Source organism: Coregonus lavaretus (assembly GCF_964263955.1).
Source record: "Coregonus lavaretus genome assembly, chromosome: 39".
Lineage (NCBI taxonomy): Eukaryota > Metazoa > Chordata > Actinopteri > Salmoniformes > Salmonidae > Coregonus > Coregonus lavaretus.
The window spans coordinates 24,218,461-24,241,593 of NC_140026.1; the positions used below are offsets into that span (position 1 = coordinate 24,218,461).

Here is a 23,133-nt window from a genome sequence, read left to right on the forward strand (position 1 = left end):
GAGAGAGAGAGAGAGAAAGGGGGAGATTGAGAGAGTGAGAGAGAGAGAGAGAGAGAGAGTGTGAGTGAGAGAGAGAGAGAGAGAGAGAGAGAGAGAGAGAGAAGAGAGAGAGAGAGAGAGAGAGAGAGAGAGAGAGAGAGAGAGAGAGAGAGAGAGAGAGAGAGAGAGAGAAAGATAGAGAGAGAGATAGTCATCGGGAAGAAAACAGTTTTTCAGCAAAATACACACTGAGGTGTTGAAATCCAAAGAAAGAGAGTAAGAGGCAGAGGAAGAGACCAAGGGCTCTATGTTCAGCTGGCTATTAGCCAGCGCAATTGTCAAACGCACACTCATTTGTAATCTGCACCTCAGATATTGCACCAGGATTGGTAGTTTACCTGTCTTATATGAGCTCGCTTGCGCTGAAGTGGGAAGGGTGGCAATATCTGAGGTGTGTCCTTAAAAACGTGCGGCAAAGTGCCAATTCCAGGCAGCGCTGGTGGGGATATTTAAGACCAACCAAAAGCTGGTTTAGCAGTAACTCGGTTGGTTATGGCATGGATTTTGACACCAGAAGCGCAGCCTATCCAGCCGTGACGCATTGTGCCCATATGCCAATTGAACAAGAGAGGTGTGCATTTTGTGCCCGTAAACCTTGTATTTAGAAAGATAAAAACAAATGTTTTTTCCCATTTCGTTTCATTTGATTAAAAACCAAGCATAGCCCTTATAGGCTACCTTTAACTTACAATAACGAAAGCTGGTTCAACAGCAATACGTCTGGTGTATGTCTTATCCTGGCCATGCATTAGCCAAGTAGCCTATCCATAAAAGGTTTCTAAATGATTTACTCGTGAGGCTTTTATCATCATGCTTTTCCATTATTCACAATTCACCTGCAGTGCATATGTTACTCCAATCAGGTGTCCACACTTTCAAAGAGCGAATCTTGTCTGGTTACACGCTACTCCAAACATAGGCTATTCAAATGATTCATTCCTATAACACCACATCAATGGTGGGCCTAGGCTATATATTGCTTATTGAGAAGGTGCCTCACACATATAGTACAATTTACGGGAGCATAGTATTTTTTATTTGAGGAGAAGTGCGACACATAAAAGCTTAGTCGTTGAAGCCAATTCCCAACATGTTGACACTCCAAACATATTGAGCAAACACTGGATGTTCTTCTATACTGTTGCTGTTACTCGTTTACTGTAGCCTATGCTATTTAATAAACTGTATTAATCCACAATGGACTAGGAAGAGAATATTCTGTGCCCCCAGCCGAATTGGAGTGGATGACAACACAAAGACCGTCACTAGAGACTGGCAGTAACCTTGAGACAATGGCATGCAGTATTAAGCCATGAAACACATAGATTGGCCAGTGAGTGTCAAGCCCTCATCACACCTATAATTAATTAATGTATCAAAACCCAGGCCTTTCGCGCCACCACCAGCTATTGCGCTCATAATTCCCGCAATGAAAATAGCAAAAATATTTATGACACACCCCCAGACATATAGCCCTACCACTAGCGTTAAGATTTACCATTGCATTAGGTTTGTTAAAATAGAGCCCCAAGAGAGTGAAGGAGATGGACCAACCATAAAAAAAGTATATATATATACAGTCTCCTTTTCCCTTCTCTGGAGTGGCGCATGGCGGAGGAGGGTCAGAGCGGGGGCTATATATACGGTCTTTTCCTCCCTGCTTTTAACAAGATCCCCACCTCACACAAAGGAAGCCCACTGTGGCCGCTGGGTCTATTTTTAGCTGCCCCACTCCATTCTGGTCCAGGTGGAGGTGTATTAAGTGAGGTAGCTGAGCTCGGGCTGTAATCAGTGGGCCTCAACACACACACACACACACACACACACACACATACACAAGCTCTGACACTAGATGAATGAGCACTGTTTTCACCCAGGCACACTGACCCTCTTTCACCATACATAAACCCTGTTGAAAATAGCTTTTTTACCTCAACTTATGGCCTCTCTCATTGGATAGTACACACGGCAAAGGTGCGCTACAACAGTAAAGATAACACAGGACTGTGTGTGTGCATGGGCCCCTGGGCATGATGGATCTGCAGACGTGTGTCTGAGACGTGTATGAGGTACTGGTCTGATGCTTGACATGTAATGAAACATGTAAAAACACCTAATACACATAAATATAAACACATACACAATCTCATACAGTGCTTTCTTGAACAGTATTGCATCATTCCCCTACCAGTATGACCTATGTTGGGTGTTGGATTGCGGTCCGTGGTTCGACACATAAACTTCCCCAGTACCAGTCCGTGTTTTCAGGAGAGTGGCTATTTTGCAATGCCAAAACAACAGGGAATCTACTAATACGCATCCACACTCAGCAGGGATAAACAGAACCAGATGAGTTGTGTTATTGGTTGCGTCAGGGCTGCAAAGGATGGATGGATGGATGCAACGGGACAGTTGTGCCAAAGCCAGGGAGTGAAACAAACACACACCCACACACATGCGCACGCACACACACACTCATGCAAACACACGTATACGCATATGCACGCGTGCACACACACGTGCACACCACACACACACACACACACTCCTCCTCGTACCCCTACAAGCACAACACAACATATGTGTTTGTCATGAGTATTCAAAGTTTACAGTGGTCGTCAACAGATTCATGGGCTCAGCATAATACATCTGGCTAACCGACTATACGGGTGTAAACAATAACATTGGTGCATCATGGGAGGATAGCCTTCTGATGATAAGGCTGACTGAGATGGATAGATAGATTAGGAGGAGAGAAAGAGAGAGCGGCCGGCAGGCAGGCATGCACAGACAGCAAAGGGAAAGTTGCTGGATCATCCTCCCACAGTTCATTCTACCAGACCTTTGGGCATACACCCCACATTCACAACAGTTAGCCATAGACAGGTTCCAGTGGCTGTAAACTATATGGAAAAGAAAAATGCTAGATTGGCTATATAAACCCAGCAGGCCTCTCCACACAGAGTCTCATATAGACAGCGAGCCAGCTGCCCTCTGACTGGTCCTGTAAGAAAACACAGCCGTGCCGCTGTGCACCGTGACAGGAAAGGCAAGGTCGAGACATAACGTGGCCTGGACAAGGAGATGGTCTGGAACCATCGATTGCAAGTGGAGGGATCGTGTTTCACTGGGGAAGAGAGTGTGGGACGAAGCATGAGAAATCTGTTTTGGAATGGAGAAAAATAGGAAAAGGAGCTTGATAGGATAGTTACAGTATGTGTGTTCAATGTCTGTTTGGTGGGACGTTGATGGAATATTCTCCTAACCCTCAGAAAACTGGACACATGAATGTTCTTGCAACGTTCTCATAAAACGTGTCTAGAACATTAACCTTCAGAAAACTGGACACAGGAATATTCTTGCAACGTCCCATAAAACGTGTCTAGGACATTAATGTTATATATTCTGAGAATATTTTTAACCACATTCTAGATAAATTCTGCTTGACATTAAGGGAATGTTCTCCTAACTTTAATACCAAAACTATTTTACCAGAATTATTTTGCTAGCTAGGATAAAATGTTCCCCTAACGGAAAACTGGACACTCAAACATTAGGGGAACATTATGGGTAACATTACAAAAACGTTCTCTCTCCCTAGAATTTTTAGCTGGGTTACCATTAAACAGAAAACACACACTCTATGCATTAGCCGTTACTATCCTGTGTTTAACAAAGCTTGTTTGAAAAAGAGAGACCTATAGGTAATTAACAGTCCGACACTGGATCGTATTTAGTGACCATCATTAATCAGAGAAGCGTTAGCTGACACACATACACAACTCTGACAGGGCTATAGGCCTGGCATAAACATCCGGTGGTGTGTGTGTGCGTACATGACATAATAAATCATTATGTGTGTGTGTGTGTGTGTGTGTGTGTGTGCTCAACTCCAGCTGTTGTTTATGGAACACTAGGGAATACAGGCAAAGTGCCAGGAGGATAAGTGTACATGTCCGTCACTAAAGGGATAGTAGCCCCCCACCCCCCTTTCTGTCCTCTCTCTCGCTCTATCTGCTAAGACCTGGGAGAATGAATTTGCTACAAACACTTCATCATACTGTATGTTGACAGCGTAACATCAGCACTCAAACCTAACACCTCACACCTCGCATGGCATCTGCTGGTGGGTTTTAACGTTTTGATTCACAAAATAAGCGGTAGCCAAACTTGATATAGTATTAAATAAATAGTACTTATTTTGAGAATCTGTCATTATAAACATTTGCATGTAGAAGAGGAGTTATTATACTTGAATTATGTTGTTATAATGTTTTGTTGCTGTGTGTGAGAGCAGGGGTGTGAGGTGTTATTTCTACAACGATAAAATTGTAGTAATTTAGGCCTAGTGGTACTGGGAACTGAACTCAAAGCAAGTAAGCCATTCAAAAGAGTTGCTGACACCCAAAAGAGAGAAATAGTATAACCACAGTCTCTTTTGTGAAATGTAACACTGATGCTGAGGTCCTTGGATAAAATGACTGAACAGTTAGATTGATGGGATTGGACCAAGCTTGGTGAAAACTGTTGTTAAAGACCATAGGGAGGACCACCAACCTTTATTTTATTGTCAATGGAAAAGTATCCAATTTTTGCTAATTTAAAGCAGAGACTTTGTCCAAAATCAAACAGAAATGTGAGAGTTAAGGACTTTGTTGCATTCGTAGGCCTATTAAGAAAATATATACAGTGAGTATACAAAACATTAAGAACACCTGCTCTTCCATGACAGACCAGGTGAATACAGGTAAAAGCTATGATCCCTTATTGATGTCACTTGTTAAATACACCTCAATCAGTGTAGATGAAAGGGAGGAGACAGGTTAAAGAAGGATTTGTAAGCCTTGAGACAATTGAGACATGGACTGTGTGTGTGCCATTCAGAGGGTGTATGGGCAAGAGAAAACATTTAAGTGCGTTTGAACAGGTTATGGTAGTAGGTGCCAGGCTTGCCAGGCACTGGTTTGTGTCAAGAACTGCAGCACTTCTGGGTTTTTCACGCTCAACAGTTTCCTGTGTGTATCAAGAATGGTCCACCACCCAAAGGACATCCAGTCAACTTGACACAACTGTGGGAAGCATTGGTGCCAACATGGGCCAGCATCCCTGTGGAACGCTTTTGACACCTTGAGTCCATGCCCCGACGAATTGTGGCTGTTCTGAAGGCAAAAGGTGGGTTGCAACTCAATTTTAGGAAGGTGTTCCTTATGTTTGGTATACTCAGTGTATATACAGTATGTAGTGGCTATAGGGCCAGGAGTTTTTCTTGACCACATGACCTGAACAGGAAAAAATCCAGACCATATATTCAGTCACATGGGCAGGAAAAACTCCTGGCCCAATTCATCACACCTCCACATATTGGAAAATTAAGCCTTGTCACAGCTAACCTGTGTGAGGCCAAAACTAGTCTGCAGCCCCTTCAACACTATGAGAGTCATCTGGTACACTTTAGGCTTTTACAAGGTCTTCTCCTTCTCCTGTACTGTACTTGATCCAAGGCTAGGTATGCTTTGCTGTTGCACCGGGGAGTACCAGGACTTGGGAAAGGCTATTGGCTATATTTTACACACAAACACAACCCTGCTATGGTGTATTCTACACCTCTTAAATCCTGCATTTAGTTGATGGGCTTTTGTGTTCTTTACCCTTGTCTGGACGTTCACAGAACTTTCATAACTGTTTGATAAGATGATGAATGAGAACATCATGCCTGTGGTAGGGATAATACATGTTTCAATGACCAATGTGTGAGTACTGTGCAACAGATGATTTCACTGTTAGGCTTATAGCCTTTATAGTTTTCTACAGTACCATTGGCAGGAAAGAGAGTGCTTTCCATAGACAACAGCACATTTTCAGGTGTGAAATTATTCCTCAACAGTGTCGTGACATCTGGGAGATGATATAGTTATCGCTGGAAAAATGTAAGATTGTTGCACATATGGTTTTTGACTTGATGGTGTTTTGTAGCTCATCTAAAATGAAAAAAAGAGAAAGTGGTGGTCAAAGGCAGGCAGCTGGTGAGAGGGTAAAGGTTAATGGGATCCTTTCATATTCACACATAACTTTTCCCAGTAGCATTATTGCTATCTTTAAAAAATAATTATGATGAAGAAGATAGTAAAACCTCAAACCCTGAAAGTCATAATGATTTTGTAGTGGCCTATGAATTAGACAGTACATGATAATAGTGTTGAAATAGACTAGAGTAAGAACATGTTTATAAAAAAATATAATGGTTAAAGGAGCAATCAGCAGTTGCTACATCCATTATTGGACTTATAAATTAAATGATATGTACCCATTGATTCTTGAAAAATATAACTTATAAATGCCTCATGAGCTTAGTTTTTAACTGTCGTACCCCATCAGAACCCAAAGTACAAGCTTGTTTTACTCATTTTACATTTTAGTCATTTAGCAGATGCTCTTATCCAGAGCGACTTACAGTTAGTGAGTGCATAAATTTTTTCATATTGGCCCCCCGTGGGAAACGAACCCACAACACTGGCGTTGCAAGCACCATGCTCTACCAACTGAGCTACAGGGGGGACCCATTACTCAAATTTTTGTAAACAAAGTAAATGTAAACAAACACTGTATAGCCTCAAAACATGGTTAAAACTATGATTTTGATATCATGGATGATCAGTCCTTGCATCCATAGCGCTGTCTGTAAATTTGAGTGATTACATTTCTACAGCCCCGTCCCTCAGCTTTTTACTGAAACAGTGGCTTTGTTATTGTTGTAACTGCTGATTGGGCCTTATTATTAAGTATTTTAGATTAGAAAAGCATGTAATTGTCATAACATAATATGCTATGTCTGGAGGCTTCTTATATAATGGCATGGATGAGAAATTACCTGCAGAAGTTTGTAAATCTCTAAATCTACTGAAACATCGCCCTCTAGGGTAAAAAACCAACATTGTTGAAACGTCATCAACAATGCGACATGTGGGTAAAAGGCATGCGCAGGAAGTCGAACGCTGACAAATTTCAAACTGGGCGGCGGGTAAAAAGATCTGATGAGAAAATACAATACAATAAAAGGATATAAGTAAATAGTTCAAAGATGACGAGCACACTGAAAGGTATTACCCTGAAAGGAAGCGCTGAGCTTGTGGCCGAGTTTTTCTGTAAGTATTTGCACCGACTTGGTTTTATTTTGGCCGTTTTTGCGTTTGATCAAAAAAAAGGAAAGGCATGCAGCATGAATAACATGGCGATGATTGTCTTTGTGGAAGCTAGCTAACATTGTTTTCAGGTACCACATCCGCATTTGTGCACGGCCATACGTTGTAAATGTATTTGCTTTAATCTTAGTTAATAACATCGTGTATTTTGTAACTAAGTTAGCTAGCTAACATAGCTACTTTTAGTTTTAGCTAACGTTAGCTACCTGTGTGGTTGGCTGTAACGTTAAGCTAACTACGTTGTCTTTCTCCCAGCATTCGGTATCAACAGCATCCTGTACCAGCGAGGGATCTACCCTCCGGAGACGTTCTCCCGAGTCACCCAGTATGACATGAGTCTTCAACTCACTACTGACACCAAGCTGAAGAACTACCTGACCAACGTGGTATCTCAACTCAAAGGTACAGAATGAAATAAACGCAATTTAATTGAATTTAGCACATGCGCAGAACGTTATATGGGGGGGCAGGGGTCAAGGACTGCCATCTTATCAGACAGTACAGTGATCTTATCTCTGATCTTAACTCAGAAAACAGTACCCAATTGTCATTATTGAGTAAAAGTAGCGATACCTTAATAGAAAATTAAGTGAAAGTCACCCAGTAAAATACGGCTTGAGTGAAAGTATACAATTATTTGGTTTTAAATATAATAACGTTTCAAAAGTATAAGTCATTTAAAATTCCGTATATTAAGCAAGCCAGACGGCACCATTTTTTTTGTCATTTAGCAGACGCTCTTATCCAGAGCGACTTACAGGAGCAATTAGGGTTAAGTGCCTTGCTCAAGGGCACATCGACAGATTTTTCACCTAGTCGGCTCGGGGATTAGAACCAGAGACCTTTCGGTTACTGGCACAACGCTCTTAACCACTAAGCTACCTGCCGCCCTACCTGCCGTTTTTATTTATGGTTAGCCAGGGGTCAACAGAGATCATTAAGGCGCGGTCGGCATTTTGTAATGCAGCGGCTGGAAGCGGGCGATCAGATCAGACAATTTTGGAATGAAAATATTTGTTTTGTCCCGCAGATTATTTGGAAACTGTAGTCTTTCTGCATTCTATGCGTTAGCATACCTACTGTATTAAAATCACATCTTTGGTGCATTATTCACACACAGAATTCGCTGCTTCAAGTTAAGTATCCTACCTCCTCTCTTTGTTCACATTGGCAGTTTGAAGTTAATCAAATCCTATTTATTTGGATATCCGATTCGAATCTGTACTTTTTCCTGCAGTCTGAATAAATGTGGCTTGATATAAATCTGATTCCTGGCCATGTGAATTGTCTGAATGGTCAAAACTGTTTGATTTGCCCTTAAGGCAGGGTTCTTCAATTCCGGTCCTGGAGGGCCGAAACACCTCTGTTTTTCATCCTCTCCTTCTAATCAGGAGCTAATTCAGACCTGGGACACCAGGTGAGTGCAATTAACTACCAGGTAGAAATAAAAAACAGAAGTGTTTCGGCCCTCCAGGACCGTAATTGAAGAACTCTTCAAACTACATCTAGCGTATTCGCTGATATAGCCCAGTAATACCGATAGCCCAATATAATGGGCCACGTGAGAATCACTGTTTTTAAAACCATTTTTAAAGGTTATTTTTGCACATTGAAATAGGGCACAACATTGCTGTGACCATGGCTGGCAAGTGAGCTGCGTCGTCACATATGCCTGAATTAATATTGCGGGACTGCGGTTGGGTTAGGGATCTGTTCTTGCGGTAGTGGGTTGGAGTCGGACAGAAAGCTGCAGGTGCAGGATGAATAAATCAGTCCTGTCACAGACCTCTAGCCAGGGGCACACTCCAACCCTCAGACACATTTACAAACGAAGCATCTCTACTGCCAGATCAGAGGCAGTAGGGATGACTCTTGATAAGTGTGTGAATTGGATACTTTTCCTGACCTACTAAGCATAAAAATATATAACGAGTAATTTTGGGTGTCAGGGGAAATGTGTGTAGTAAAAAGTACATTATTTTCATTAGGAATTCAGTGAAGCAAAACTAAAAGTTGTCAAGTACAGATACCCCCCCAATAAAACGACTTAAGTAGTACTTTAAAGTATTGTTACTTAAGTACTTATGCCACTGCATATAAGATACAGCACTTGACTTTATACCTGGCCTTTACTACAGTCGCTTGTGTGGCTATTAGCCCTATGTGTTATTTCTCACAACAGTCAAATAAGATGTCATATTTCACAACTTGGTGTGTTGATTTTCTAGCCTGTCTGTGACACTAGTCTGGACAGGATTCCATTGTAAATGCAGTATTCATGCAGAAATGTGCTGTTCTTTGATTGGTTCTCATGCATTGTTTGGATTTGTAAATCCAGCAGTTGTATTGGAAGGGAGCTGCGCTAGGGGGCTGTGTGCGGTTGGTGTTTGGGTGATCGATACAGAGGAGAACCAATCAATAAAAAAGCACTTCCGCTTTATTATCGAGGCATCATGCAGACAAAAAAATAAGCATGTTCCATTTGATTTCAAAAAAATTTACCACACCCCTTTTGATTTGAATGAAACGTTCCATACATACAGTATTTGCCCATGGAAGAAGTGGTCAGAAAGTGACTTTTTGGACCTGAATGCCAAAACATTCAAGTGATAGAGGTGCTTAAAGTTGGCCCATTTTGTATACCCCATTCATAGACGCAAACTACTTTAGTGCTTATTGACGATAGTAACTTCTGACCAGGGGAGTTTTGTTAAGACCCCCGACGCTTGCTCTAAACGTTAACACGCATCGATTGCGGTACTGTTTTGGAAATGCTTATCGGCAAGAGGGAAAACAACCAAACTACTACACACCTTTTATTGAGTTACGGTTAGTGTTCCCACTCGGCCATATCTCCATGCTACAGTGCTTGTTTACGGAAGACAGAGGCGGCCACTTGTGCTAATTAGCTATCTAGTGTGCTCCGTACACCTGTGTGACCTACTGCCAATTTCTCTAAAACGATGTTGGAGGTGGCTTAAGGTAGAGAAATTAACATTCAGTTCTCTGGCAACAGCTCTGGTGGACATCCCTGCAGTCAGCATGCCAATTGGCATTGTGTTGTGATAAAAACTGCAAGTTTTAGTGGTCTTTTATTGTCCCCAGCACAAGGTGCACCTGTGTAATGATCATTCGATCGTTGGATTTGGCTATTTCTGCCACACCTGTTGCTGACAGGTGTATACAATCGAGCACACAGCCATGCAATCTCCATAGACAAACATTGGCAGTAGAATGGCCTTAATGAAGAGCTCAGTGACTTTCAACGTGGCACCGTCATAGGATGCCACCTTTCCAACAAGTCAGTTCGTCACATTTCTGCCCGGGCTAGAGCTGCCCCGGTCAACTGTAAGTGCTGTTTATTATGAAGTGGAAACGTCTAGGAGCAAAAACTGCTCAGCCGCGAAGTGGAAGGCCACACAAGCTCACAGAACAGTAGTGCTGAAGCACGTAAAAATCGTCTGTCCTTGATTGCAACACTCACTACAGAGTTCCAAACTGCCTCTGGAAGCAACGTCAACATAAGAACTGTTCGTCGGGTGCTTCATGAAATGGGTTTCCGTGGCCGAGTAGCCGCACACAAGCCTAAGATCACCATGCGCAATGCCAAGTGTCGGCTGGAGTGGTGTAAAGCTCGCCGCCATTGGACTCTGGAGCAGTGGAAACGCGCCAATGCATAGTGCCAACTGTAAAGTTTGGAGTAGGAATGATGGTTCGGGCTAGGCCCCTTAGTTCCACGGAAGGGAAATCTTGACGCAACAGCATACAATGACATTCTAGACAATTCTGTGCTTCTAACTTTGTGGCAACAGTTTGGGAAAGGCCCTTTCTTGTTTCAGCATGACTGTGCCCCTATGCACAAAGCGAGGTCCATACAGAAATGGTTTGTCGAACGGTGTGGAAGAACTTGACTGGCCTGCACAGAGCCCTGACCTCAACCCCATCGAACACCTTTGGGATTCATTGGAACGCTGACTGCGAGCAAGGCTAATCACCCAACATCAGTGCCCGACCTCACTAATGCTATTGTGGCTGAATGGAAGCAAGTCCCCGCAACAATGTTCCAACATCTAGTGGAAAGCAAAGGGGGGACCACCTCTATGTAAATGCCCATGATTTTGGAATGAGACGTTTGATGAGCAGGTGTCCACATACTTTTGGTCATGTAGTGTATGTAGATCTCTGGTGTAAATGGGAAGATGCATGCAGCACAGAAGGAGCGAAGGAGACAAGACCAAAAAGACAACGTGAGAAGAAGCAGATAGAAACGGCAATAAAATAAATAAATAGATTATTGCGATAGACTTTAGGAATTTTGGAATATTGCTCAAAAACATGAATCCAATTAATGTAATATTGCCCAGCGCTATTCTAAACTGTAAAACACAGCATCAAAATTGTAGTTTACACAGAGCCAAATGTGGGCGAGTGTAATGGCTGAAAACCCTACATCTGGTTTACGCAAAGATAATTGACGTTTTTAAGGTTTAAAAAAAATGGGGGGTTCATCTAGAAATTGTTTGACAATAATAATAATAATATGCCATTTAGCAGACGCTTTTATCCAAAGCGACTTGCAGTCATGCGTGCATACATTTTTGTGTATGGGTGGCAATCCTGTTTGTAAAGTTTTAAATGATCTCAAACTCACCCGTTTAATATTTTCCAATGAAGAAGACGGATGCCTCATGGTATCGTGGGGTGTGCAAAATGGGTCAACGTTGAGCACCTTTATTTTCTGAACGTTTTGGCGTTTAGGTCCGAAAAGTCAAGTCCACTTCTATGTATGGAAAGTTTAACTCAAATCAAAAGGGGTGCGGTCAAAAAGTGACTGAAGTCAGGAAGACTTTGAGTTAGGTATCAGCCAGACTATTGGTTTTCCCCATCTTGATCATTGTTTTCCATTTTCATTCCCTCAGAGTATATCTGTTTTTACTGTAGTTGGGTGTGTAACTTGTGTCTCTGTGTTGCAGAGTGGCTGTTTGACTGCACAGTGCAGAAGCTGGTGCTGGTGATCACATGTCTGAAGACCAACGAGGTACTGGAGAGGTGGCAGTTTGACATTGAGTGTGACAAGAGTGCCAAGGAGATCAGGTAATGGAAGATACTCCAGCAGTGTTCCTGACTACCACACACTACACTACTTTGAACATGGTGGACTATATGTAGCCTTCTGGTACTTCTCACCAGGCTACTCGGAACACTGTCATACTTTGAGAATGTGGGTACTTTTTATGACGAGGTAATCAGTTAATGCCCTTTGGCTATTTTGTTGCATTTGCTATTTCACCGCTTTCCAATGTTGACTTTTCCTATCATGCAGACCGCTGCAGTTAGGACAAGGTTAAGTCATGCCAGACCACTTGGTGCAATAGTGCAGTATGGTTTGACATTGAGAGTAAATGTGTTGTCTTTTTGTATCTCTTCTCTCAGTGCTCCCAGGGAGAAATCCATCAAGTCCATCCAGGATGAGATTCGCTCTGTCATCAGACAGATCACCGCCACTGTCACCTTCCTACCCCTGCTGGAGACTGCCTGTGAGTACCGTGTGTGTGAACCAGTGTTGCCGTTAGTTGTTAATTGCCGGCTTTTGGCCAATAAAAATACAAAAAGGCAAAGAAACCAAAATATTGCCGGGCACATTGTGTGCCAGAAAATATCCTGATGAAAACAAATATCCTATGTGGGTCTTTCTAGAAATAATGAGGCCAATGTGTGACATTGGGATAAAAGTATTGTGAAACAAAAAATAAAATGATTTTCATGCAGTTCCACATGTGTACTTTGAGGAATAAAAGTGAATTGACCCATAACTCCACCTATACAACAGAATGGCCCTAGATCTATACATCCTTTAAGCAGGGCTCATACAGACATTGGCAAGTCAAATTCAAGGACATTCAGGGACTCTTTCAAGCACTTAATTGTAATTATAAGGGAGCAGGAGAACTTATAAATTGGCTACAATAATTACAAGGACTTTTCAAGCACCAAATTGAGGAAATGTCTGATTTTTGAAGGTAGGCCTATTCCAGTACTTGAATTTCTGAGCTTCAAGTTCAAGTAGGCTACATCAAGCCCCTTGTATTGTTTAAAATTGCAAGTGTAACAGGGAAAGCAAAATGTATTTGTCATGTTATTTCATTACCACTAGGCTATGTAATTTGTCATTATATCCAGAATAATTCATAGGAATAGCGTTGGGTGTTGTGCAATAGTCTATCCTACACAATTGTGCACAGTGGACTCTCGGTGTCCGATCCGAGGCACAAAAACATGAACACATTACCTTGATACTTTATCTGTTAAATCTAACGAGACCCTGCTGTAAGTCAAGCAGACAACAACAGATGATCAACATCAATTTGCAAGGGATATTAGATCAAATGTGGATCCAGGAACCACTGTCTTCACCAGCGTAAAGAATGAGACAAATATTCTGGACATTCCTCGCGAACACATTTTTTCAGATGCAACAACAGCTGTTCGAAACTTGACTGTCATTCGAGAGAAAAAATCAGTCCTGGATCAGATGTGTGAAAATCTCAGCTGGACACCAAATGCGCATCCAACAAGTATTTTTCATAATTATTGAAGAACCACGTTAATGACAGGATCGATTTAGGTTTTAAGTATCAAGGTAAGATGACTATCGGGTAGAAGCATTCGTTTTTGCAATCACATTTATTATTTTTGGATTTGTGTGCCCATGAAAACAGCTTTGAGCCCATAACATAAGGAGACAATGTTCCATAGTTGCACTGCATTTATCAGATCGCTATACAAAAAACTGTCCGACAGCTAGATCCAGGATTCTTACAGGGTTAAAATTCAATGTCTAATTTAACTGATTTAATGGTTTAATATGTTATAACGTCAATTTACTACATAAATGCAAGGGCAGAAAAGTAATGTTTTGTCACACGATTTTGGACAAATCTGTCAAGACACCAACTATGATAAAGGATTAAACGGGTTTAAAATAAACTTGTGAATTTTATTGGATAAAGCGATGACCCTCCCCCTTATATCGCAATGTAATGACATAAAAATTATATTTTTATTTATTTTAAAAAAGGCAGATTATTATCAATGATTTATCAACAGCTGTTACTAAACTAAAAATAAACGTCCTCTCACTGTCAACTGCGTTTATTTTCAGCAAACTTAACGTGTAAATATTTGTATGAACATAACAAGATTCAACAACTGAGACATAAACTGAACAAGTTCCACAGACATGGGACTAACAGAAATTGAATAATGTGACCCTGAACAAAAGTAACAGTCAGTATCTGGTGTGGCCACCAGCTGCATTAAGTACTGCAGTGCATCTCCTCCTCATGGACTGCACCAGATTTGCCAGTTCTTGCTGTGAGATGTTACCCCACTCTTCCACCAAGGCACCTGCAAGGTCCTGGACATTTCTGGGGGTAATGGCCCTAGCCCCTCACCCTCCGATCCAACAGGTCCCAGACGTGCTCAATGGGATTGAGATCCGGGCTCTTCGCTGGCCATGGCAGAACACTGACGATCAGCCGTCCCTCCTGTCTCCCTGTAGCGCTGTCTTAGGCATCTCACAGTACGGACATTGCAATTTCATTGCCCTGGCCACATCTTCATGCCTCCTTGCATTATGCCTAAGGCACATTCACGCAGATGAGCAGGGACCATGGGCATCTTTCTTTTGGTGTTGTTCAGAGTCAGTAGAAAGGCCTCTTTTAGTGTCCTAAGTTTTCATAACTGTGACCTTAATTGCCTACCGTCTGTAAACTGTTAGTCTTAACGACCGTTCTACAGGTTCATGTTTATTTAATTGTGTATGGTTCACTGAACAAACATGGGAAACAGTGTTTAAACCCTTTACAAGGAAGATCTGTGAAGTTATTTGGATTTTTACGAATTATCTTTGAAAGACAGGGTCCTGAAAAACGGACGTTTCTTTTTTTACTGGGTTTAGTTGTCCAGTGTAGGAAATCCTCACTAGGTTATAGAACGATCCGTATACATCACTTTAGCTATGCATGGAGGTTGGTTCAAGTTCTCTTTCAGTCACATCTCTCTACTGTCTGTCACGCAGTGAAGTTTTCTGGTATTTTATGTTTTGCTAGATTATTCTCCCTAAAGAGAAATTACAGAAATGTCATGCAAATCCACCAATGAGGATTATTTAGATTAAACTATTTTTCTTCCCCCTCTAATGCCTGGTCAAGTAGTTACCTTAAAAATGATAAGAACAGTGAAAATTAAGTTAATTAACTAACTACTGGAGGCACATACAAGAGGCAAAATAAATCGATCGAGAATATTGACAAGGCAGATCGGCAGAGGGAGACGTGCATTGTGCAAAGAGCCAATGTTTACTTAGTAGGCTATCATTCCTCTGCATAATTATTGCAGTCACTTCCATGTGGTGTTAATGGCATTGGGCACTCCCCCCTCCCCCTAAAAAAGCATTACCCTATACGTGACGGCATTAAAATGGGTTTCTTTTTTATGGCTGGTTTACTCTAGCCGGACATTTGACAACGCTGCCTGGTGCGCCTTGATAACCCTTGACCTTTCTCCCCAGGTGCCTTTGACCTCCTCGTCTACACTGACAAGGACCTGGAAGTGCCGGACAAGTGGGAGGAGTCGGGCCCCCAGATCATTGACCAGTCGGAGGAGGTTCGCCTGCGCTCCTTCACCACCTCTATCCACAAGGTCAATAGCATGGTGGCCTACAAGAGGACCGACTCAGCCTAGAACCAGACCGCTAACCTACGACCCCCCCCTGTACATAGTTAACTCTCACTGCCTCCTCTCCCCTGCTGCGTACTATAGACATGTTGGGGATTGACTACAACTGATCTACAAGTCATACTCGGTAGTCATTTAGGATGCAAGGTGATTTGTAGATGAGTCAGTTTGGAGTCGCAGACTGCAATCTCAAACGGCACAATGGATATGAAAACAAATGTTACACTGCCCTCTCCTCCCTTCGCAACTCATGTCTCTCTCATATCTTTCTTTAAATACAGTGCCTTCGAGAAACTATTCAGACCCCTTGACTTTTTCCACATTGTTACGTTACAGCCTAATCTAAAATTGATTAAGTTGTTTTTTTTCCCTCATCAATCTACACACAATACCCCATAATGACAAAGCAAAACAGTTTTTTTTTCTTTTTACATTTTGCTAATTTATAACAAACGGAAATATCACATTTACATAAGTATGTAGACCCTTTACTTTGTTGAAGCACCTTTGGCAGCGATTACAGCATCGTCTTCTTGGGTATGACGCTACAAGCTTGGCACACCTGTATTTGGAGAGATTCTCCCATTCTTCTTTGCAGATCCTTTCAAGCTCTGTCAGGTTGGATGGGGAGCGTTGCTGCACAGCTATTTTCAGGTCTCTCCAGAGATGTTCGTGTCCGGGCTCTGGCTGAGCCACTCAAGGACATTCAGAGACTTGTCCCGAAGCTACTCCTGCGTTGTCTTGGCTGTGTGCTTAGGGTTGTTGTCCTGTTGGAAGGTGAACCTTCACCCCAGTCTGAGGTCCTGAGCGCTCTGGAGCAGGTTTTCATCAAGGATCTCTCTGTACATTTCTCTGTTAATCTTTGCCCCATCCTGACTAGTCTCCCAGTCCCTGCCGCTGAAAAACATCCCCACAGCATGATGCTGCCACCACAATGCTTCACTGTAGGGATGGTGCCAGGTTTCCTCCAGACGTGACGCTTGGCATTCAGGCCAAAGAGTTCAATCTTGGTTTCATCAGACCAGAGAATCTTGTTTCTCATGGTCTGAGAGTCTTTAGGTGCCTTTTGGCAAACTCCAAGCGGGCTGTCATGTGCCTTTTACTGAGGAGTGGCTTCCGTTTGGCCACTCTACCATAAAGGCCTGATTTGGTGGAGTGCTTCAGAGATGGTTTTCCTTCTGTAAAACTCAGTTTGGCCGGATGGCCAGCTCTAGGAAAAGTCTTGGTGGTTCCAAACTTCTTCCATTTAAGAATGATGTTTTCTTGGGGACCTTCAATGATGCAGACATTTTTGGGTACACTTCCCCAGATCTGTGCCTCGACATCTCAGAGCTCTAAGGACAATTCCTTCGATAATGCAGTTGACATTTACTGTCAACAGTGGGACCTTATAGACAGGTGTGTGCCTTTCCAAATCATGTCCAATGAATTGAATTTACCACAGGTGGACTCAAATCAAGTTGTAGAAACATCTCAAGGATGATCAATGGAAACCGGATGCACCTGAGATCAATTTCGAGACACATAGCAAAGGGTGTGAATACTGTAAATCAGGTATCAGTTTTTAATTTGTAATACATTTGCAAAAATGTGTAATGTTTTTGCTTTGTCTTTATGGGGTATTGTGTGTAGATTGCTGAGGATATTTTACAAATGTAATCCATTTTAGAATAAGGCTGTAACGTAACAAAATGTGGGAAAAGTCAAGGGGTTGGAATACTTTATACTGATTATTCTGTCCTGTCTTTTTCTCTGTGTATCGGTATGCTTTGTTCTTCCTGGCTCACTGCTTTGATGTAAATATTGCCTGTAAGTGGTCACTGATCCATTTTGCGTACATTTTTCCTTGTGATCTATCCAGTTCTGAGCCTCTCTGTTTTAAAAGCTAGCGGTTTATGTGTTGTATTTTTAAGAAATATTCCTCAAATATATAAAAGGATCCATTTGATTGTCCTCAAGTCTCATCTGTGTTACTACTGCAATTGCCCAGAAGGTGGCGGAGTAACAAGTTGTAGGCCTGGTTAGATATTATCTCTGTAAATGTAAAATAAATGGTTGTTTAGACAAGTATGACGTTATCCAATGTTTGTTTGCACAGATGACATAGCACATAGAAAAGAAGCAGGATCCTTTAATGGGACGTACCATTCAACTTGTCTCAATGTTCTTCAGAGTCAACAAGAGCAGGAGGGGGGAACCCTTCATGTCTTCACACGTAAATGTCATATTACATTACCTCAGCCTCCTAACAACCAACAGGGCTGCTGTCCTGTGACTACTAAACTGTGACTGTGCCTTCACATGCAACACACAGGTCTATTATTGGTGGAGAAGTAACACATGATCATATTTTCTAACCAATTAGAGACTAAAGCCGTGTGGAGTGGAATTGAAGCAAGAAAAGCAACTCACCTAATTTAAACACAAATTCAGGAACAAGTATACAGTACTTCTGGAGACTTCTTCAAGTACAAAATACAACCACAGTAACAACTGTGGTCCTCGAGTGACCACGTACTTCTACACAGATAAGTGCTGCAGTTAGGACATGGTTAAGTAACATTTGGATGAGTTTCTCCTGTGAATGACAGTGATGCAGTCCACGTATCTGTACCTGAAAACTACTATAGTATATTGTGTGAATGTTGGAGGCAGAAAGTTTAGAAAAAGGACAAGTCATTTTCTGATTGAAAGATAGTGAGTGGGTAGTTACTCAGTCATGTCATTCCCTGAATCTGAAGAAATAATTATCTATAATGCCATTTTAAAATGTTCCACTATAAAGACGAATGCAAATTACCTCAAGGTAGACTGACAACAGTGCAAATTGATTTTGTGCTTCGACTGTCAAGCGCTGCTTTCAACTTGATTTAAAGACACCCCAGCCTCACATTTACATTTAAGTCATTTAGCAGACACTCTTATCCAGAGCGACTTACAAATTGGTGCATTCAACTTAGAATAGCCAGTGGGACAATCACACATTCAACACGTTTAAAAAAGGAAACACCTGCTGGGCTGGTCCATTATGAGGGCCTACAGGGGGGCGGACAAGTGTCTACATACAAATGGGTAATTTTGAAGTGTGAATTGGACCTTTTCATGTCACAGGAAGGCAGTGGAATCTTCTAGACCACGTGTCTAGTCTTTGGCTCCTTAACAATTTGCAAAGTTCAAATAATACAACACCTAAAAATACACATGAATGGATGGTTGAGTAAAGTTTTCAAAGCAGAGACATTTGGATCATTTGGTAATAAAACATACATTGTTTTATAAAGATGTGTGTTCTCAACATGAAACTGACGTTACAGTATAGAAATCTAATAAATATATAAAACAAATAAATATGCAATAGTTATAAGTGACAATGTTACAAAAGATGAACGTTCTCTTAAAACCTTGGTAGTGTGTGGCATGTGCGTGTTCACCCTGGTATTACTAACAAGCCATTGTGGTGCTGTGTGGTGTGTAGAAAGTAAAGTTGTACCCATACTAAGACCTGGGTTCAAATAGTATTTGTAATCTTTAATTGAGCTTGCCTGGTGCAATGGCACCAATGGAATAGTCCATTGTACAAATCCTGCCATGTCCATCTGGCACTCCGGGCAAGCTGAAATTATTTGAGAGATTTCAAATACTGTTTGAACCCCTGTCTGTACAGTACTATGGTGTCATATTGATCCCTTGGTGCTCAGTAGGCCGATAGTAGCCGCGCACACACTCTCTTCTCTCCTGTTCAGTCTACTTCACTTCCTCAGACTCAGGGATATACTATAGTGAGACCTCCTTCATGTAGGAAGTCGACTTTGTGCAAAAATAAAAAAAGACTATGGTAATAAATATAGCTTAGTGTTGACGTCTTCTGCTCGGGGGGTGGAGGTGGGGTGGTGTAGGGATGGAGTGATAGTGGGGATGGAGGAGGGACGTTAACCATTTCTACACCGCTCCGTTGAAAAAGCCTTTGTCGCCCTGTTCAGCCAGAATCTTCCAATTCTGTCTGTTCTTCTGGCAGCCCTCGAGTAGTGGGGAACAGGACTCAGACATGCCAGCCAAGGTCTGATGGACAGACAGACAGAGAGAGAGGGGGACAGGGACAATGAGAGCGCACCTTCTTTGTGTCAGTGTTTACATGTCATATGGCCAATTACATTTTTCTTAAACATGACAAATAAAGATCAATCAATCATTTCTGAGCCTCACCTCATACAGCTGTGTACAGATGGCATCGATGAACGATACCTGCATGCTCGGAATCTTATCCCGCTTTTCCCGATTCATCAGATCCTAGGAAAGGAAAAACGAACTTCAGATTATTATTTTTGTCCAAATCTAATTTGCTCTGAAATTGATATCTGACTTAGCTTGCCAACTAGTAAAAACCTGGCTTTGCACAAAGCCAGTATGTACACATGCCAAGATATTACAATCAGAATCTTGGAGCCTTGTAATTCAATTTCACAAACCCTGATTTCCAATGGCATTGGCTCAACTGAGCAATGTAATAGTGTCATACTGTATAATAAGTACAGGTAGTAGGGAACAGAAAAAGTGCTTACTATTGGCTCAATGTTGAGTTCTTGTCTCTCCTTGTCCCCTTGCTCAAAGAACTCTGTAGCCACTAGCTCGGCTATCTGCAAGAGAAGATGGATAGAGACAGACAAAAAAGAAAGGGAGCTTTTAAAAGTGCCTCAAAGTGGAATGTTGTTTCAATCGGGTAAAGGACAAATGTAACCCTCTTAGTCTTTCAACAACCGCATGCAGAGTCTGGTTTGCTAGAATACAACCATAGGATTGTATCTGAATAAATGCTTAAGCCAATCTTTGTCCTATTCAGGCTTTTTTGTTTATTCATGTCTTTTGCAGATATCTATGAATTTCAATGGAGGTGTTAACATGAATGTGATGAGGCAGGTTGAGAGGGGATGGAGGCTGGATAGGCAATCATACTCCTGTTATGTGGATCAAAAGTACATTCTCTGTTGCCAATTTTATCTGATACCCCACAATAGCACTCACTCAGCACCCTACAAAGTGTTCCTTGACATTTTTAGCACGGGAATGAGGCAGGAGAGAAATAGCAAGAGAGGAAATAGAGAGAAAGAACGTTTTGAACGGAGCAGCAACCACGCTGTGTTGATGGTCTCTTTCTCTTTCCAAAGGATTAATAAGATCTGACTAGGGCCTCGGGTCCCCAATCAAGGAAGTGTGTGTGTGTGTGTGTGTGTGTGTGTGTGTGGCAGCCATCTGCGGAACACTGATTGGAGCTGTGTAATCAAGACTAGAGAGCTGTGAGGGGGGGGGGGGGGGGGGGGGGGGGGTGGTCAGCTGAGGAAAGGAGAGAACCCGGGGGAGGAGAGGAAGGGGGAGAAGGAGAGAATACATGTTTGTACACATCTTGGCTGATGTAGCATCAACTCTAATAATAACATCTACTGAGCTCAACAAAAAATGCATGTATGTGAAAGAGACTGTGCGCGCTGGTGTGTGCACAGAGTTCCTGTTAAGACTGTCCTGAATTGCATTTGTGTGCACGTGTGTGTTCGTATCAGTTCTGTGGGTATTATGTGAGGAGAGGACAGGGCTACAGCTGTTTGTGTCTATCCTCTAATGAGCATCTAGCTCTTTGATCACAAACACACACGGCTAGAGGCCTGTCTGAACCTCTCCCTCCATTGCACCTAGGGAGCCTAATGAGGAACAGGAGAAACAGACTTACACAGGGGAGTTGAAGTGAGACGGGGAGAAGAAGAAAGAAAGCGACAGAAAGAAAGAGATAATCTAATGGGAGAAAAGAAAAGGCATCTAACTGGACAGTCTTACCCTCTTCTGTACTGGCCAGGGCTTGGTAATGGCAGAAATGTCACATGCTGTCATCAGCATTGACCTACAGGGGGTGATAAACCAACACAAAACCAATGTTAGACAAGTATAGAGCTTTACACTGAGTGTTCTTTCCATGACATATACTGAACAAAAATATAAACGCAACAATTTCAAAGATTTTACTGAGTTACAGTTCATATAAGGAAATCAGTGAATTGAAATAAATTCATTAGGCCATAATCTATGGATTTCACATGACTGGGCAGGGGTGCAGCCATGGGTGGGCCTTGGAGGGCATAGGCCCATCCACTGAGGAGCCAGGCCCAGCCAATCAGAATTAGTGTTCCTAATATTTTGTACACTCAAGTATACTATACACCAGGGTTTAGTGACGGGGAAAAAATGGATAGTTACATAACGCGATATAATTGTTTGACAATATTATATCGATACTTTGACTCCAAGTATCGATTTGTACAAAATCATTATATTTATTTTGCTAGGTAGCGTTAGCTAGCGCTAGTCAGCTGTACCTGCACCAAAACTCCAGTATTTTTCATCCTGTAGCTTGTTCTCATCTTCTTTTTAAATAGTGAGTTAACATATTTTCAGCACTTTTTTCCCATGAATAATCAAAACTCCTTTTCTCATGCTCTGCTTTGTCTCTCTGCAGCAGACATAGTGAGCAATATGTTTGAAACATCAAATCGCAATACATATAGAATCGTGAGAATCACAATACATATCTTATCCGCACCTAAGTGTTGTGATAATGTCGTATTGTGAAGTCCCTGGCAATTCCCAGCCCTACCAGGGTTCAGGTCAATTCCACTTCAATCCAGTCAATTTAGAAAGTGAAATAAAAAAAATCCTATTTTCTATGGGGACTTTTTCATTGGGAATGTTTTATTGGGAATTTCAATAGCCTTTCTAAATTGACTGAATTGAAATGGAATTGATCCCAACCTTGACAGACACAAACAATCTGTCCCCAGGTAAATGGTGAAGATGTATACTGTATGTTGTGTCCACTAACCTCAGTAAGTCTTTATGGTAGTCATCGTCCCAGACAAACTGGCTGTTCTTGGTCAGCTCAAAGAACTCTCCTCTCCTCCTGAAAAGATAGACAGATATCCATTTAACTGCATATCTCCCCTCCGCCTACAGTCCAGTCATACGCCCACAATTCAGACAGGGAGAGAGGGAAAAAAAAAGAGAGAGAGGGGAGGTGAGATTAGGAGAGGGGGAGAGGGGTGTAAAAAAGAGATACATGTGTGATAGAGATGAGGGGGGAGAGATATAGTAAATCACAGTTTCAGCACATTATCAT

General features: G+C 41.9%; 2 protein-coding genes across 3 annotated transcripts in view; one reads left to right on the plus strand and one right to left on the minus strand.

Annotated features, from left to right (window-relative positions):
• Nucleotides 1-7,023: 7,023 nt before the first annotated feature.
• Nucleotides 7,024-18,043, plus strand: LOC311112807 (mitotic spindle assembly checkpoint protein MAD2A-like). The gene is made up of 5 exons (XM_084155944.1): nt 7,024-7,181; nt 7,494-7,640; nt 12,212-12,332; nt 12,672-12,775; nt 15,811-18,043. Exons 1-5 carry the CDS (start codon nt 7,118-7,120, stop codon nt 15,981-15,983), a joined length of 609 nt encoding a protein of 202 aa, XP_084012070.1. The 5' UTR covers nt 7,024-7,117; the 3' UTR covers nt 15,984-18,043.
• Nucleotides 18,044-18,088: 45 nt separating this feature from the next.
• The window catches only part of pde5ab (phosphodiesterase 5A, cGMP-specific, b), a 55,866-nt gene continuing 50,821 nt past the window's right edge, over nt 18,089-23,133 (minus strand). For both annotated transcript variants that reach the window (XM_084156194.1, XM_084156193.1), the window contains exons 18-22: nt 22,840-22,917; nt 21,801-21,864; nt 20,537-20,611; nt 20,181-20,264; nt 18,089-20,036 (exon numbers count right to left, since the gene is read on the minus strand). In XM_084156194.1, the coding sequence (XP_084012320.1) occupies nt 19,917-20,036; nt 20,181-20,264; nt 20,537-20,611; nt 21,801-21,864; nt 22,840-22,917 (421 nt within the window). In that variant the 3' untranslated portion in view covers nt 18,089-19,916. The remainder of the gene's footprint in view (nt 20,037-20,180; nt 20,265-20,536; nt 20,612-21,800; nt 21,865-22,839; nt 22,918-23,133) is intronic.